This window comes from Nicrophorus vespilloides, unplaced genomic scaffold, assembly GCF_001412225.1.
Source record: "Nicrophorus vespilloides isolate i.1.1-1 unplaced genomic scaffold, Nicve_v1.0, whole genome shotgun sequence".
In the NCBI taxonomy this organism is placed as follows: domain Eukaryota; kingdom Metazoa; phylum Arthropoda; class Insecta; order Coleoptera; family Silphidae; genus Nicrophorus; species Nicrophorus vespilloides.
The window spans coordinates 1-18386 of record NW_017098814.1 but is presented as its reverse complement, the minus strand read 5'-3'; the positions used below and the strand labels follow the sequence as shown (position 1 = coordinate 18386).

The 18386-nt window shown below is 33.6% G+C and overlaps 2 protein-coding genes across 2 annotated transcripts in view; both read left to right on the top strand.

Moving 5' to 3' along the window:
* LOC108563272 (delta and Notch-like epidermal growth factor-related receptor) overlaps window positions 1-9360 on the top strand; it is a gene marked incomplete at its 5' end in the record, with an annotated part of 16585 nt that extends 7225 nt beyond the window's left edge. Inside the window, 7 exon segments of the mRNA XM_017921897.1 lie at window positions 2255-2479; window positions 5248-5390; window positions 5442-5564; window positions 6895-6997; window positions 7054-7211; window positions 7280-7392; window positions 8793-9360. Coding sequence (XP_017777386.1) covers window positions 2255-2479; window positions 5248-5390; window positions 5442-5564; window positions 6895-6997; window positions 7054-7211; window positions 7280-7392; window positions 8793-8925 — 998 coding nt within the window.
* A 2026-nt stretch (window positions 9361-11386) lies between these two features.
* LOC108563271 lies at window positions 11387-15326 on the top strand. Its single transcript, XM_017921896.1, has 6 exons — window positions 11387-11531; window positions 11588-11672; window positions 13482-13561; window positions 14439-14550; window positions 14609-14648; window positions 15030-15326. The coding sequence occupies exons 1-6, from the start codon at window positions 11465-11467 to the stop codon at window positions 15084-15086; spliced, it is 441 nt and encodes a 146-aa protein (XP_017777385.1). The 5' UTR covers window positions 11387-11464; the 3' UTR covers window positions 15087-15326.
* Window positions 15327-18386: the final 3060 nt, after the last annotated feature.

The following is an 18386-nucleotide window of genomic DNA, read 5'->3' as shown; positions in this document are numbered from 1 at the left end:
ACTAAATCTTATTGTTTCAAAGAATAAACACCCTTCGACCTGAAACAAAGTGAAATTGTGCATCTATTCAAAGCTTGTAGGCATACAGAAAATCAATAATTAAGAGGTATTTCCATTTCATTGATATCTTGTTTACATTGTTCATACAAAAGTTATGAAGTTGTCACGTTTTCTGTAATTCCGCAGGCTAATTATGTAAGGGTCCTATTTAATCAATTATTATTATTAAAATAAAATAAATGAAGTATAATTATTCTCCAGTTAAAAGTATTATATTCAATATTTTCTATGAAATCTAAAGATGCACTAATGCGCTGTACATTACTTGTGCACTATTTACTTAAGCTAAAAAGGATGGAGATAAAAAAGAATAAGGAACGAAACAAAATCAATGGGAAAACAGGATTCGCGTTGTCGATGCTCCGACTCTCTCACCGTGGTTAATCTTGCTCCTAGCAAAGCTACAGAAGTCAATAGTTTGAATAAAATATAAACATGTTGCGCAGAAAAAAGGTCAGCGCAATATGAATTACTTGTGCACCATTTGCTTAAGCCAAAAAAGCTGGGGAAACACACAAGCAAATAAAACTAAACAACAACATAAACAGAACAAACAAACAAAACAAAATCAATGCGAAAACAGGATTCGCATCAACGTGGGAGAGTGCAGGGCTTAACGGCTCAAACACACTTCACTTTTAATATCTACATACACATTGAATTATTTTAATACTTATAAAGGTGTACATGCATTTCGATTCGACCTGAAATCTCTGTATTTGAAATTACGTTTGTATTTCTTTACGTTTCTCATCATCATTCGCATCCTGCAATTACGCCCACCATACGTTTCTTCCATCTCGCAGAGATATATGTTTCAATTCCTTTTTTTCATTTATTTTTTTCTTCTTGTTACTTCCTTTTCTTCGTAACCGTAGTTAATCAAAACCAATCTCCAACCTTGAGTCATTAATCTGACTATTATACGTGCGATTTATCGTATCTTTCCAGGCTCAGCTTCAGATAGGCAAGATTTAATTAAGTTCACGCTAACGCGTCTAACTTTTTCGCAAGCCCTTCTCATTTGTCGCCCTTTCCTATCGCGCCAAATGTCTCCGCATTAGCGGGTCGGAGAAAAAAAAATTGCTTTTCGAGCGCATAAATTAACCTGTCAATATTATCGGAGAAGCCACCCTCCGCGATCTCGAATTTTTATTTCCCTGTCCCTCTTCAAGAGAACTTCGCGAAGCAAGAAACATTCATAAATCAAAGGGACGTAGACGCGAGACATAACAAAAACAAAACGGAAAGTAGAGAAAAAGGAAACTGGAGCGACGGGAAATAATAATTGGGCGGAAACGAAGTGGATGTGATGTTTTCGTTGAGGCGAGCAGAACTTGAACTTGAGGAGATGGAAAGAAAGTGCAGTGACGGTAATTATGTATCGAGCGTCTAAGTACAAAGGTGCACTTTTTCATTTCATTATGTGAATCCAAGCATTATATTACTATATATTATGTAATAAAAATAATTTACACAATATATATACCTATATTATAATATAAATGGTATATAGATTAGGGTTGCTCAGTCTCAGATTTTTTTGATTCCCGGGACACGAGACAACTGTTTAAAGCATTCCCGGGAATCTCGGAAATCGAGAAATTTAAAAAAGTCGTTTCATTAAACATTCAGCAAATGAAATCACGATTGATTTTGAACAACCAGAATAAATAAATTCTTCGGCTTTATAAGTTTCTGGATTATGTAGATATTTCAATAAAATCCCGCTTCAGTAACCTTAATATAGATACATACGTTATATAATATAATAATACATTTGAATATAAGCTATGGGATTGTGTTTTTCTTTTATGGTAAACCACATGAAGCATCAAACTAATTACGATACTGCTCGTATTACGGACGAACAAGGGTGGCCGATTAAAGGGCTCCGTTGCGTAATTGGATTAATTTGTTATGCCCGATTTTTTTATCCATCCGACCGATGATCAATTACCGAATTCGGTATCGGTTGAGGGTATTCCGTACGAAAACCATCAATGGTGGATTCAACATATTTTTTATCTAATTGAAAGATATTATTTAAATAATTATCCTTTATTTCACTAGAACATTTATTACGTTAGAATATTTAATAATAATTTATTAAAAGTTGAATAAAAAACTGTAGGATTTGAGTATTCAAGGTATAATAATGATATATATTTTTCTTTTTTCGTTGATGTTTTAGGATTTACTGGTAAGATCTGCGAGGAGGAGACGGATCCTTGTACTTCGATGCCTTGTCAGAATGGGGCAAAATGCATAGGAAACGCGACCGCCTTCCTGTGCGAATGTCCCAGAGGATACACGGGAGTCCTGTGCCAGCACAACCTGAACGAGTGCGAATCTTCGCCCTGTGTAAACGGAATTTGCGTTAGCCACGATGACGGATACAAATGCTTTTGTCAACCTGGTAAGTGGATTTGCTTTCCAACTCCTCCCTCATGATAACCCCCGAAAACCTCCCTTAAAAAAAAAACAACCAAAAGGAAGGTGTTTACAGCATGTGCATTAGCGTTGCCGATACGACAACTTATTACCTGTAATTAACACCTTCTATAAATTTTCGACGCTTGGTTGCAAACAATATAACCGCGTTACAGTAGCCGCCGTTCACAATAATATGCTTAGCTCTGACTTCGGTTCGATGCTCATTTCGACATCCAACAGCATAACACATAATTTATATACATCGATGCATCTATAACAAAGCCAATATATGGAAGCAAACTACTCCAAGCGAACATCCACGCATCCGTAAACTTCTGTTTCATCCAACTCGCTTTGCAATAATACATGAAACTGCAACAAAATAATGATATTATTAGTAAATTACAAATATTAGATTTATTTTGATCATTTTATTCCAATTTTTTTTTTCTAAAAAGAGCTACCATATAGCAAAATTTATTTATCCATCAAAAATAGATAAGTTATACAGAGATGTATGATTTAAGCTATGCTAAAAATAAATAATAGAAAGTAGATTTTAGTTGAATTGAGAAGGATTCCGCAATTGCGTATCTTCGGTAGCGCAAAAGAGCTGTTCCTGGGGATGCTGTATTATCTAACGAAGTCTGCCGCAAATCCGATTACAGCTTAATGGCGAGAAAGCATCGGGATGGGAAGAACAATTAAATTCATGCAAGTCGGCGGAATTTCGGGTGTAGGTGCGACGCGTCCCTAGGATCAATAGGATTTTAAATATTTTAAGGGAGCCGAAGTTTATCCGTCGGGCAAAACCGGGAAAATTTCCAATTTCAAAACTTTTAATGGCTACGTCATATGCTCACGAAAATATCGCCCATGTGGTTAGGGGTGGATCGGAATAAATCGCACAGCTTGGTACTTTTTTTTTCACTCTGAAAACGTTACGTTCGACTTTTTGTTGAATAATACTAATAGTTTTTATAAATTATTGAAGAAAATCATTTTGATAATATTAAACTCTATGTAATACATTCCCAAATTATCTTTTATATACTGAAGCAGGCACCCCTCGACCGGAAGCCAATTGTTATGCAACGTTCGCAAATAGTTTATATAAAACTTGGGCGTTTTGTGCGATGTTAATTCCCGGAGTTTCGCAATTAAAAGTTTCGACCCCGGCGTTTGTATTATTATATTAGAGAATGTGATGACGCAGACACAAAGGGCGAAGGTCAGACGTTGCGGAGGGTGGAAGGTGGCATTGTTGTTGTTGTTGTTGTTGCTATCACGTATCCGTTTACCCACTCCACTCTTCAATCGCGTCAGTTGTTGTTGTTGTTGTTTGCGCAAACCCAGAATTGCCCAAATATCGTTATTAATAATGCAAGCACATTAATAATCGCGCCGGACGCAAATCGACGAGAATAAATCAACATTTGCATATGATTAACAAGAGATTACGGTTTTGTGAACTGAATTTTGTGCGTTCTTTTCGTTGCTTAAGCTCCAGATTACGTAACGATGATCTATTTTGATTTAGATGGATAGGATTTCGCCGATACGAAGCAACAAACATATTTATTTGAAACGCTTAAAACGATCTGACCAAAATCGAGCGAGCATGCATATCAATTAGCGTTAGTTAAATTTCAAATTATTTCGCCCTGATGAACCCCCGGCTCACTGATTCCACAAATACCGCCGCGAACAGTGATTAATGTTACGCAATCTCCATTTATGAAACCGAAACTGAAACTCTAGCGTGTAACAAATATAGGCACTTTTCTAATAATTAATAGTTTCTTCAGCTTTTGATATTTTTGTTTACTATAATAAATGCAACAATTCTTAATGAAGTAAAATCTCTCGCGAATTTCATTAGTTGCATAATACTAAAGAGTAACGTGGTATTAATGAAATTTTAATGGCACCGCCTGTGGTTTCATATGTTACAGTAATTAGGCTGTTAAGCTGTTTTAAAGTTAACCAACAAATTTACTGTTTCCGTTTTGGTTTGTAATTTATTTCTTAAATTTATGCATTTCGAAAAGTTACAGCTTTGCTCAAAATTTGTAAATAAATAATGGAAATAATATATAGACATTTCTTTTATTTATTATGAAAAAGGTGATTTTGTTTCATTATTTATGTAACAATATAGTCTGTTTTTGTGATGTATCCCATGATGGGAGTACAATCTATCTGGAGCATTAGGTTTAGGTGTTAGTAGGTTGGGCGCTAAAGCTCAAGGGACCTTTGGTGTAGGGTTATCGGGCGTAGCCTGAGAGGATGATATAAATTGAAGGCGTGGGCGCAGGGACGTGTGTGACCGTCGCGACTTAATGGAATGTTACCCTCATTTAAGCTTCATGCACCGATGCATTTTTCCACTTGTCTGATTGAGCAGCTCGCGCAGGGCAGAGCAGGGCAGGGCTCGAGTCCCTCGGATTTATAACTATTTGGATAGGTGGATCGTTCGAGAGATTTAATTTAAGGAGATTGTTGTAATTTAGATTATCTCGCTGAAATGGATGATCCCTATTAAGAAACCCTGCTCGCAGCAGCCGGGATTGCCCCGCGCTACCTTCTTCTTTCCAGCTCTCTTTATACGCGAATCCCAAAGGGCGCGCCTCCCCCCCGTTACCCCACCACTCTGCGTCCCGGGACGACTTCGGTTTATAATTAAAGACGACCACTCTTGCATCACACAATATCTCATCCCTAATGAATTCATGTCTCCGTTTGCCGCAGGATACACCGGCGAAAACTGCGAGTTGCAGTACAACGAATGCCAGTCCTCGCCCTGCGTCAATGGTGGTACATGCATCGACCAGATCGGAGGATTCACCTGCAACTGCGGCAGAGGCTTCACCGGTCACCGATGCCACATCAAGGTAAGAATCAAGGTGGTCAAAGGACTTGCTGACACCTCGGTTGTTGGCTAGGTGGACCTCTGCGAACCGAACCCTTGTCCCGCTCCCAGGTACTGCAAGGACCTTGGTAACAGCTACTCCTGCTTCTGTCCGAACGGATTCTCCGGTATCGACTGTCTGCAAACCTATCGCCCGGTAAGTCGCTCAACAATTTCGCTCCTGTGGGAATTACTCAAACATGATGCACTTCCAATGATTATTTGTCATTTGCATCTACACGTAACCAAAATGCTTGCAGCTGATTTGGATTTATTTAGAGTCACTTGATTGCTTCGTCCGTATCTTAATTGAATGCGCACGATTTTGGTCATTTGGGATTCCTGTTTGTGTCCAATGTTGTCCTCGCAATACGCCAACTGGGAATAGCACGTTGCATCCTCCAACTAACCTTATATATATATATAAACCAGAAACCAATTTCAATTCAAACGAAACACGAATGCAAAAGAAAACATACGAGGAAACTGACGTGCCAAATAATTACGATTCGCAAATTTCAATTAATCAAGTACGCAAACCTCGAAGTTTCAACGAAAAACTACACACAACTATATATAACAGATATAGCAGAGTAACAAACAGCGTACGCAAATATTTGGCGAGATTTATGAATTTCGCCGCAGTGAAATATTTCAGCTGTTCGAATCGAGTCGTCGACGAATACATTGCAAAAATAGTGTAATTAATTTCACTAGATTTTTCGACCAAGCACATACATCTAGTTAACAATTCGAAGCTATGCACATTGTCCACTCAAACCGATACACATTTTATTTTTTCACATCTTTCGAAAACACGTTCTCTTCCGGCGTATTTCAATGCATTTTATTTTTCATTTTATACAATTCGAATGAAATGCAGCATCAGTCTGTAAATCATCGACCATTTAAAATACATAAGCTTTGATGCTGACTTTTTTTTTAAATACGTTTTAATGCAGACGTACAATTTGTATAAGTGCAATTTTGTAATTTGTTTGTGATTACTTTTCAGTGTTTTTAAACGTACATAGAACATTTCACTATGACAAATTAATTACTAACAATAATTGCATAAAGCTCTTAAAATTCAAATATTTAATTAATTACTTTCATAAATAAAAATGTGTATTTATTTTTTAATAAGACTATATGAATAAGAATTGTTTTGGAAAAAAAAATGTGAAATATTGAAATGTATTCATATGAAATCAATGAAAATACTGTCTTCAGCCATGATAAATGTCTCTATCATATTGCTTGACAATACGTTTAAAAATCTCGCTAGAATTCCTGAATATATTGCATGATGCAGCGATGCGATTTCGTACATATTCAATTTCGATAATCGAAAAAATATTCCAATTTATTTTATTGAAAATTTTATATTTATGAAGTTCAGGTTTTAATATAAAAAAATATTACATTAATAGAGAGGTAAAGCTAAGAACAAAATTACGTTTTTGTTCTCTAACTTTGATCCTCAGGCATGCAGCACTAATCCGTGCAACAATGGTGGTACTTGCTGGAGCAGCATGAATTCCTTCTACTGCGCTTGCAGACCTGGGTTCACCGGAAAAACATGCGAAGGTAAGTGGCGTTTGGTAGTTGTCAAATGTCCTGTTGTAACAAGGCCATGTTTGCAGAGGAGTTTTACGTGGAAAAAATTTCAGCAAAGGAGAGCATCATCAAAGAGAACGGCATGGATTTGGAGATGCCCATCTCCATACACTTTGACCATTTGCACAGTTTCTACATCGCCGCCGGCACCCTTCTCTCCGCTGTTCTGATCGTATTGGTCATCGTACGTGATCTTAAGATTATGATGAGCATTGCATGATAATCTTGTGTATGAATCTTTCTGTTTCGTAGGTTACCGTCTGCCATTGCAGGGTTAATAAAACTTATAAGCGCTTCACCCTCAGGACGTATCCGCTTTGGGGTCCCGGTCGTCCGGCTGAGCCGACTGTTCCACCGGCTAATAAGTAAGTAGTTTTAATTCGCCCTCAACTTTCTATATAATTAGGGGGATGCAAACCCTTTGTTAATGTCACGACCAGACGTGCATCATTATCTCCCCACGCGCCCATCCCCCGAAAATAATGAACCGCCCCACTTCATCTCCTGCACAACAAAACGGCCGGACACACATCCGAACGGTCCAATTTCCAGTTCAATATGTAAACGAACACATTTTCAACGTATACACTATTTGGGAAAATTACCACGCATTTAGCTATTTGCAAAGCGAATGGAGGGAACACTATTGAAGCAAGTACAATCACAAAGTGCGCAAGTACAGATATGTTTGCTTTCAAGTTATTTGTACAGTGAAACATTCAGCAGTTTAACTGTTAGCTCAAATTCACAAAAAAAAAATATTAACCAAAGTGGACAAATTTTCATGAAATACCCTTGACGATGCTAATGCAGCGCTGTGCTCCTCTTTAATAAATATTTGATGGCAGGAAACTGGCTTCAAGTATGAATATAATATGCCTTTTCCAAATAGCATTAAGAAATCAGCTGCAACCTCTCAGCTATACCTCGCAGCATCAATCTGCTACATTTAATTAGACCGACTTATATAATTCATATAGTAAATATCGTTCGTCGGGCGCCGCTTCAAGTTTGTAACACGGTGAAATACGCGTACCAAAAAGGGTTTTGATTAAAACTTAGTTGACTGTTGATATCTGGAGTACACACTATTACGCGCAAACTTTGCGATGAGCCGTGATGAAAACTGAACTATTTGATGCTACCATTTTTTTTTTGTTATTGTCTACCATCAACTAATTGGAAATTATCGATAATGAAACTTCTACAAATTTGCTTTGTTTTTTAACATTTATTTAGATTATTTCAAACAAAAACAATCTAATTAATTGAAATTGAAAAATTTTATTAATTTAGTTTTTTTTCGAAAAATTTTCTTCGATTTGCATTTATTTTGTAAATGTGGAAATATTATGGGTTAAAAGGAATAGAATTGTATTGAACGTCTTTTGTGATCGCGTCCAATTTGTAAATAATCGCGATCCGTCCATTGTTGAAAATATGTCCCGAAATTCAATCCGTTCAATTCTCTGTGAATTATTAGTTTTCTCCCCTCAATACGTTAGGCCCGAAGCAAGGGCTGCGCCATTGATTTCTTGCTATCACCGAACTTCCACCTCCCTCCCCCCAACATACATAGATATTTCACTACATAAAAATATATTAAAAACGAGAAGAGAGAAAAAAAAGAGTGAAGAGAAGAACGGAAAAGTTCCGCTCCGGCCGTTTTTTTTACGTGTCCCGTTGAAGTTTTAGAGGCTTTCGATCCCCTAAACACACAAAACTGGGCACTCTGCCACTAATATACCTTATATAATCTGTGCAGCAGCGAGTGGTTCTCCAATAAGGACAAGGCACCCATGGCTACACCCAGTCGCAGTTTGCCATCGCTGGATACCACTGACATGTACTACACCTTGGACTTTGGCGAGAGCCAGAGTTCACCGCTGATTCAGTAAAGTTCAGATCGCGGTTGGATTCTCCCCGGTGCGGGTTGGATTTGGGAATTGGAGTCACCGGGGTTAAAAAAAAAGTTTAAAAAAATATACACTGATGAAAAAAAATATGGTGCACTTTCACACGCATTTTAACCAAAACCAAAAAAAATATATATATAACGCATATATAACCGCAAACGTAACGTTTGAAAGTCCCTCGCAGCGAATTAAAGGAAAGACATAATGTAGTAGCATAGGATTATAAAATAAACACATGAAATGTTCTCTGTTCAATGTATATTAGCCGAATACAAAAATTGCATCCTATAAAAAATAATATAATAATATATATTCTGGTGTATTCGGCTGTACCCTCGCATTGTAGTAGTATTTATTTTTTTTTGTCGATGTTAAACCTCCTCTAAAAATGTTGCAGAAGCATACGATGATGATGATAATAATACAAATATTCTACTTGTTCGCTATGAATCCTGTGACATGTATGCAATTCCTGCTGACTTTTTGACCCACAGCCCTCCCCCACATTCCATTATACTAATATGAGCTTATATAACAAATACGGATTACTATTAATTAAATGTATATTCAAAAACAAATGAGATTTTTTCTTCTTTAAACCCAATTCTCCTTCCAATTATTTATTTACTTACTTTTATTCACAGAAATCCAAAATTTATTGAAATATCCTTCAAAATTATTTAAAAAAAAATAGTCCTGATTGGTCTTTTCATTGATTTATTAATTATTTATAATATTTTAATCTTCTCTTGTCTGGCTTGCAATTTATGCACGTTCACATATCATTTTCCTAGGTAGTAGCGGACCTCCCTAATATTTTAATGTGTTGATTTTTTTTCAATTTTTTTACACGAATGACAGCCAACTGTTTTCATTCCAGCTTTTAAAAGTTTCCGAGAAAATCAATAAATTGTTAAATAATTTTGGTTTCAATAGACTCAATTAATATTAATAACTAATGCATACAATAAGTATTTTTGTTTTTTTCGTTTTTCTAATTCATTATAAATTTATTTTTTTAATGATATAACATTTGATGATACTCGAGGTAAGTATGTCATTAGCTATGATCGATCCTTAATCGCAGTGATTATAGCTGATGCAGTGTCGAACGTGTATGAGTTAAATCTGAAAGTTCTTTACTGCTCGAAGGTGTGAAAAGGTTTAGTATGTCTTGCAAACTTCAGAACTCTTTAGATGTCCTTTGGCAACGGGTGGACAATGCATGGGAATCAAGCCTTTGGGATAGAACTTAATGTTTGCTTCTAGCAGCAAAAGTAAAAGAATAAGTAGCCCAGAAGATCTCCGCTCCGAATGCCCTCGGTTCTACAAAGGACTTCCAAACAAAAGCTTATAAAGTTGCAATTCGGATAAATTTCTTTATTTCCCATTCCTTTATATCAAATATTGAGGTTCACTTAAAAATCTACAGATAATATTCTAGTCCGGTGTAAATATTGAATGATACGAGCGTTCACCCAGTATTGCCTACCCTAAAATGCATGTATTTTTAAAGCAGTTTCAAATACTCGCCATCTATTCCCATCTAACTACATCCCCTTTGTTTTCCCAATTCCATACTAGATGGCGGCTCATTCGGATACATATTTAATACGAAAATATAAAATAATAATTAAAGATTACATAATTACATTATAAAGAAATAAATATAATAATTCTACATCCAATATTAAAAATACTAAATGAATGACCTATAGATTATACTATAATTATTAATAACAATTTCGAAAGGATTTTGGTTGTTTCGGCTATAGTATTGATTATTTAACAACATTTGTGTTTAAACAATAACATTAATATCTTATATATTACGTGAATGATTAGCAAGTGTGCATTATACGTGTGTATTATAGCGAAAAACGCTCTCTGTGCGGTGACAGCAGTAACTTGTAGTTCAAAATTTGTCCGCTCCTGAAAAATCAATAACGTCGCTTTCAGTCACGTTTAAATCATAATTTGCGTTCAAATTCAAACATTTACAGCATAAAATAAATATAAAAACATAATAATTACCTAGAATTTTCTCCAATTATTATAATCAATCATCATTAAATATATGTTTAACGTATAAAAAATTAAATGATGAATTTATTTGTAATTTCAAACAAATTAAAATGTTTAATAAATTAAAGTTAAATATTTAATTTAAAAATAATTGTATTTTCTTCTTATTAAAATTGATAAAAATAAATTAAAATATTGTAATTACTTTTGTTTTGTTTTTTTTTTTTCAATTTTTGTGTGGAAAATATAAATGCAAGGTGGATATAATCAATTTCATTTACAGTGATATAATTGCGTGGGATCTTGACAGGAAGACGATCGGCGCTGGAATGGTTAGTGTGCAACGAGCGCGCCGTCCCGAAGGTCAGATCAGCTCTGCACTTGAAACCCTTTCGGGAAGTTCAAAACTGTTGCACATGCCAAATGACGTACTAAAGTACAATTCGAAAGGATCGCTCTTTTTCCCATGTAGTTAGGTTTTGACTGCTCACTAAATATGACGTTTTTACGTAACTACAACTGCGCTTACATCCTGCAGATACTTCTCATCCAGCTAACCTTAGGTTTGGTATAGTGCAATTCCTGATGGACATAGTGATGATTTATAAGTGTTTTTCAGTTGGATGCGTACAAGTATGTGATAGTGACGAAGAATGTCTTGGAAACAACATGCTCTGCAAGGGCAACGAATGCATTTGTGACAAGTAAGTAATAACTTTTAATTCAATTAATTCATGTTTATTACATTGATTTTAGTTTACTTTTATTAGAAAATAAATACATTTTGCTGTACAATAATTGCACGTAATTTTCAATAATTGGGAAATTCGTATTAAAATCCAGATACAATTATATTATTTCCACGACCAAATAATTATTATATAACTATTTAAATACGAAAAATTAATGAAATAATCAAAGTATTGCGATAATCAAAAAATTAATTTAAATATGGTCTTTATCTTATTTTGTTTATTTTTATTATTTATGATTTATATAATTATTTTTTTCAATTCTTGATATCAGACCAATAAATTATGATTATTATTATTAATTAATTAAAATTTGATTCTTTTAATTTAGTCGATTTCATTTCTAAAATACATGTTTTCTCGTACATCATTAAAATTGATTTGTAATAATTTGTGATGATGATTTTGTCAATTATTTCATCTAATTCCGTCACATTGACGCAATGAAAATTATTGATTTCATGTTATTCCCATTTGTTTTAATTAATAAAAAAAATAGTTTCATTTTTTTTAGTAAAATTGCTGTTAATTAATATTAGATAAAATAATTAATGGAAATAATGTGAGACGAACATATGTAAACATAAAAAGATGAAATTATAGAATCTTCTCGAAATGAAACAACTAATAATTGATTCTGTAGCATCAAGAATGATAAAAATCTCCCTTCATGATGAAAGACCCGACAGTCCCCTGATGCATAGTCGTAGGAGACTGCCGCTCGTCGAACATTAAAACATAAATATGAAACAGACGTGTGTTTCAACATTGAAGTTGTTTAAAATACGTCTCTTCAAGCGCTGCAGCAACTCTGCGCGATTTTCTGCATTCTTAAGCAAATTTAACTTGTTAATATAAGTGTTCACAATGTTGTTGTGTATTGTTACCGGCCTGTGTATTCTGTTGTCTTGTAGCTCTTTAGGTAGCTCAGTCGTTTTTTTATTAAGTGGTCTTATTTTAATATTAGGGTTTTGTTGGTCTCTTCGAAGTGCTTTTTCATATAGAACAAGCCCTCATGTAGGAGTCTCTGGAAGGAAGACTGGAAGTTCGTTGTCCTGTCGCCCTGGAAGTGATCCTCTTGCAGAATCTATGTTTCACTGCAGAAGATGTTCGCTGATTTCAGCGTCTGTAATGTCCAGGTCCACACGTTGTGGCCGTGTTTTTTGGCTTCTTCGGAGGAACGCTCTTGATGTAAGACAAGATGTTGCCCAAATCCCGCACATTGGATAGATACACAGCCTTAGGGTTGTCTAATTTCAAAATGAAGCCTGTCTTGGTTTCCAGAATAACATTCTTTCGGTTGCCCTCAACCATAATTTATATAGTTGCGATCTCGTTATCGCCTCACGCACGTTTACCAAAGATTTTTCATTTGCAAAATACTTTTCCTTATCTGCGGACCAGCAGGTTTTTGTGGTGTTTTGAAGACTTCGACACTACCATCTTTGGTTTTCATTGTAGTAGTTTATTTTGCCGATTATTTCTTGGGTCTTCCTAGCTTCCGCTTTCACTACTCTCATCCGGAAGCAATGGCATCCGAAAGGCAATGTATCTGTGACCTCTGCCCTCAATCGAACTGAATTTTTTAATATTTTTTGAAAAACAAAAAAAATTACAAGTTAAAAAATACAAATTTAATTTAATTAACAAATCAATTATTGAATTATTTTTAGTTAACTAATTTGAGTTTATATCCAATTGTGGTAGAAATAAAATATAATGTTAATTATAAAAGTAGTAATTCTGTGAATATTGTTACAGTGGCCAATATGTTAATCCACCGGTAACCACCGAAGCTGCAGTCTTGGAAACAACTCTTGTCCCGATTGACGAACGAAAACGTAAGCTAAATCTCAATTACTTATACAGTTATCAAGGCAGTGGCGGAACTTTGAGCCGCGTTTCATCACATAATTGCACCGGCATTTAGTAAACACTTTGGGCATAGATTATGTTAAGTGTCATAGATAAATTAGTATACTTTTTAAACGCGAGTAGTTAAAAGTTAAGAACCAACAGACCTTCATCAATTTTTGTATCTGATTTTTAGGTTTTTTCTTTATTTCTAATCAAAATTTGCGTGGTGCTATCAAATTTGTCTATGTACCTCAATACTAAAAAAAACACGAACGACTTAAGGACTCGGATAATATATTTTGCATTTGAAGTTCCGCCGCTGTATCAAGGATTTAAAGTAAATATTCAATAAAGCTGCAAGTATTTTAAATATAACTAATTACAAAACAACTTTGAATATTAGGTTCTTACGCAGTCTCTTGGTAATCCAAACAATTAGTACAGGTATCCCCGACTTACGAACTAGTTCCATTCCAAAGGGTTGTTCGTAAGTCGGGGGAATTTAAAAAATTTCAAAATATCGTGGTTTTTACTTTAATATATGTAAAATTCCTTATTACGCACTGCATAAATTTGAATTAAAATAAACAAAATACTTACTTACAAATACTTTTCAATATAGACATCACAATTATTTAATAAAAAAAAACGACAAAAGAAACAAATGCAACAAAAAAATATTGTATTTTATTAAAGAAATTATCATTTTTTGTTTGGACAGTTAATTTTTTTTTCACTACATATATCCTTGTAACAAGTTAGATCTTTTAGAATTTTGTTCGTAAGTCCGGGAGTTCGTAAGTTGGGGGATACCTGTATATGATAAAATAGTGGAAGAAAATTTATATTGTGTCTTTGTAGACGGCGCAGAGGAGGCGATGTATCTGTACAGAATTACCAGTACCTTCACGTTGTATCTATTCCTAACCGTCTTTATCGGGCTTTTTTGGTATGGCCTTTACCTGGCTGTACTGTAAGTTATTGTTTTAATTCAATCATTGAATTCGATTCTCAAAGCTTTCTCGTTTCAGAAACCGCCTCAGACGCGATCCTCAGATAGCTATAAGACAAGTAAACATAAATAACAAATATAATATTTTGTCCTATCCAAACATTTTTTTTTTCCAAATTTTTGGGCAAATTATTTGTTTGCTCTTAATACTTTTGAAATTATATAAATTTATTTTTCATAAATAGATTTAGAACATTTTTTCTCTCTTAAAATGCATTCATTTTTGTATATATAAATATGGATAATTACAAATTAAAACTACAATCTTTAATTTTGTTATATATAGAAAGTTGAATCATTGAAATCCTTATAGAAACCATTACTTTTCAACCATTTTATTTTTCATATAAATATAAATTGTGTAAATAACAAAATTAAAAATTCTGTAACAATAATAAGATTTTTCAAATTATATTGTATTCATTGCGTGCTGTTTCTAGAATATGAACATTCCAAAGACGACGTTGCTTACATCTCCAGGGAAACTTGGAGAGTGATCATTGTTATCCTTTTTGTGTTAACCTTAATGGCTATAACGTTGCGTATCTGGTGCACCCGTTTTAGGTAAGGGAGCACGGGGTAATTTTTCTTAGCAATTTCTTGACTATTTTTTTGGGGTGCGTTTTAGAGAGATCCGCAACTTGAAGCTTGAGCAGCGACGAGAAGCGGAGGCCGTTTAGAATTCCCGTTCAAAAATTTACTCATTTCCTTCTAAATGCACACATATACTTTCATACCCATGCACATACTCGTATATACCTAAGAAGAGGAAATAAATGACCTGAAAATACAAAAAGAAAACAATTTATATCTAATGTAAAACTTAATTATAATATTGGTATTTGAATAAAGCAATTAAGAAATTAAATGAGTTTTAATTGGCTTTTCCTTTGAGTTAATTAATTAATTGCAATTGTTTTGATGCAACGAATCCTTTTATAATCCGATTATTTCCGCGATATTTATATGCACAATTATGCAAATTGATGGTAACTTCAAACAACATAAGTGGAAGCTAATTATTAATGATTTCTCTTTAACGAAGTTCGAATTGCTGCGTAATTGGTAGGAAATATGATGAGATTCTTGAAAAATAATCAATGGACAATATGCAGCTGTACACATTTTTACAATTTGTAAAGGTCAAAGTGTTATAATTAATTTATTTTCATTTTAATAAATGAATAATTACGAGTTACGTCTTTATATTTGAAATAAGAAATATAAGATATTTAAAAAATAATAAAATTTTTACTTATTGATATGTTTATATGTTATTAATATGAATAAATAATTAGTATATACACGTTGAAATGTATTTGGTATAACAAAATGTAGCCCTTAATATTTCTTTTAATACGTAAAGAGAACTGTCTAATGGTAACATTTTTCTGATAGGCGAGAGATTCAAATTATAAAAATAATGAATGAAACAAGAAATATTAGGTCAAAAGTCAAAAGTTCTGAGCGTTTTTTGTCATAAGCCATATCCCACGATGTATACCTTGCATCTTGTCATTCTACATTGCAACTTAAAGATTACATAACGTTTAAAAAAAAGTTCTTTAACAGTTTTGTGTTTAGTGAATCCAATTGTGTGTTAGAGCGTTCCAAAATGGAAGTAAAAAAAGAGACAATTCGATACATTATTCAGTGTTGTTTACTTCACCCAATAATTAAAATTTAACTATTAATTACATTTTTAAATAATGACAAAAAAAAATATGAGTTTTTAGTTTTAAGAATTATTTATATTTCTATACGTCATCATTTTGATTACTAAATAAACTTCTTATTACCATCCCAGTACATATGCTGCTATATATATTTTTTTTGGGTGCATTGAAATAACTTCGTGATTAAAAAAGTAATTAAACAAACTGATGCGTGGATGTAATAAGCACGGTTCCTGAATGAACGTTGCTTTTCGTGCGTTTTGTGCGAATATTTCAAAAGGATTTCATATATGCATTCATGGATTTCTATTAATTTACTTCGAATAAATTCCATAAATGGTATTCAAAGAATCGAACATTTTAATTGGTTCCATTGATGATTGAAAAATATGATCGATTTAATCAAACGCATGGAGATTATTAATAATTGAATTGAAGTTATAATTACTATAGAAAACAGTAAAAATCGATAAACAATGTTAATATGTGTTTCGCAGGTGTTTATTCAATTTTGTTTTCTTATCTTTACACGTGTTTCGCTGGTTTTTAATTAAAACGCACATATTTTGCAGGTGTTTAAGAAAAACGCAGGTGTTCACGCAGATTTTTCTTATCACAGGTATTCAATCAAATGCAGGTGTTTCGCAGGTGTTCAATTAAACGCATGTGTTTTGTATCGCAACTGTTAAAAAAAAACACAGGTGTTCACGCAGATTTTTCATATCGCAGGTGTTCAATCAAACGCAGGTGTTCAATTAAACGCATGTGTTTTGTATCGCAAGTATTCAAAAAAACACAGGTGTTCATGCAGATTTTTCTAATCGCAGATGTTCAATTAAACGCAGGTGTTTTGCAGGTGTTGAATTAAACACGTGTGTTTCGTATTGCAAGTATTAAAAAAAACACAGGTGTTCACGCAGATATTTCTAATCGCAGATTTTCAATTAAACGCAGGTGTTTCGCAGGTGTTCAATTAAACACGTGTTCACGCAGATTTTTTTTATCGCAGGTGTTCAAATAAATGCAGGTGTTCAATTAAACATATGTGTTTCGTATCGCAGGTGTTCATTAAAAACACAGATATTCATGCAGGTGTTTCACATATGTATTGGCAATGTTTAATGATTTTATTGTATTCTTTAGTTTCTCTACAAAAGTTTATCTTTGTTTCAACTAAAACTTAAACAATTGCAATTTAATAACAAAAAAATGTAATTCGATAAATTAAAAATACAACAATTTCTATCTTTATAAAGAAATGTACCTGACGCATCCGCCATTTCGGAATTAAGTAATTCCTTTTTATTTTAAAATTATTATTTTTTATATAAAACGTTTTGTTAATTATTATTTTAGTAACATTGTTTTGAAAAATATATCTGCTCTTATATAATAAATTTTATTTTGTAATTCAATTTTCATAATTATTCTACATTTTTAACGTTAGAAGTTGTTAATAATCTTATAGTGTATAATAAAGTGCATTCCTTAAAAACACCACAAGGACTCCACAACGACATAACTACAAGATATTCCACAATGTCCAGAGATATTTGAATCCCGGGATACGACAAACTGTACATTTCAATTTACACAAATCTAGTACGTTTCAATAATAAAAATAAGAAAGTTAATTATGCTATTATATGCATTTAGATACGTGCATTTTCAAGTATTCGCGACATTAGATTCCGCACGTGATTTATTCACATTTATTATATGTGATTCAGTATTCATTGGAGACTGTTATTCGGTGGATCGGATATAAAAAAAACGTGTGTGTATGTATAACAAATGAAAACAAAACGAATAAGTGGACAATACTGAGCTTGAAGCACGTATTTCATTCACAAATACGCTGAAAAACTGGGGAATATATTGAATGATTATAATAAATTCTGTGTACATACGACCAAAACCAAATACTATTATTGCATTGTGCAAAAAAAAGGAAAGGAAGTAAATATGAATATTCATGTCGATTTGCTATTTCGAAGCACAGTTTTTACAGTTTTTCGTGATTTTCGACAAATCCTTAAGATAATTACATCATCGACCACTCGTATGAAAGCTGAATGTCTCACCTTTCCAACGAGCCTATTGGCATCTTGGTACTGTCAT

Bases quoted from the DNA above. Each gene is read 5' to 3' on its own strand.
- LOC108563271 (XM_017921896.1), top strand. From the start codon at position 11,465: ATGACGTTTTTACGTAACTACAACTGCGCTTACATCCTGCAGATACTT. The intron at 11,532-11,587 runs GTTTGGTATAGT...AGTGTTTTTCAG, and splicing joins TCTCATCCAGCTAACCTTAG to TTGGATGCGTACAAGTATGT. The intron at 11,673-13,481 runs GTAAGTAATAAC...ATATTGTTACAG, and splicing joins AACGAATGCATTTGTGACAA to TGGCCAATATGTTAATCCAC.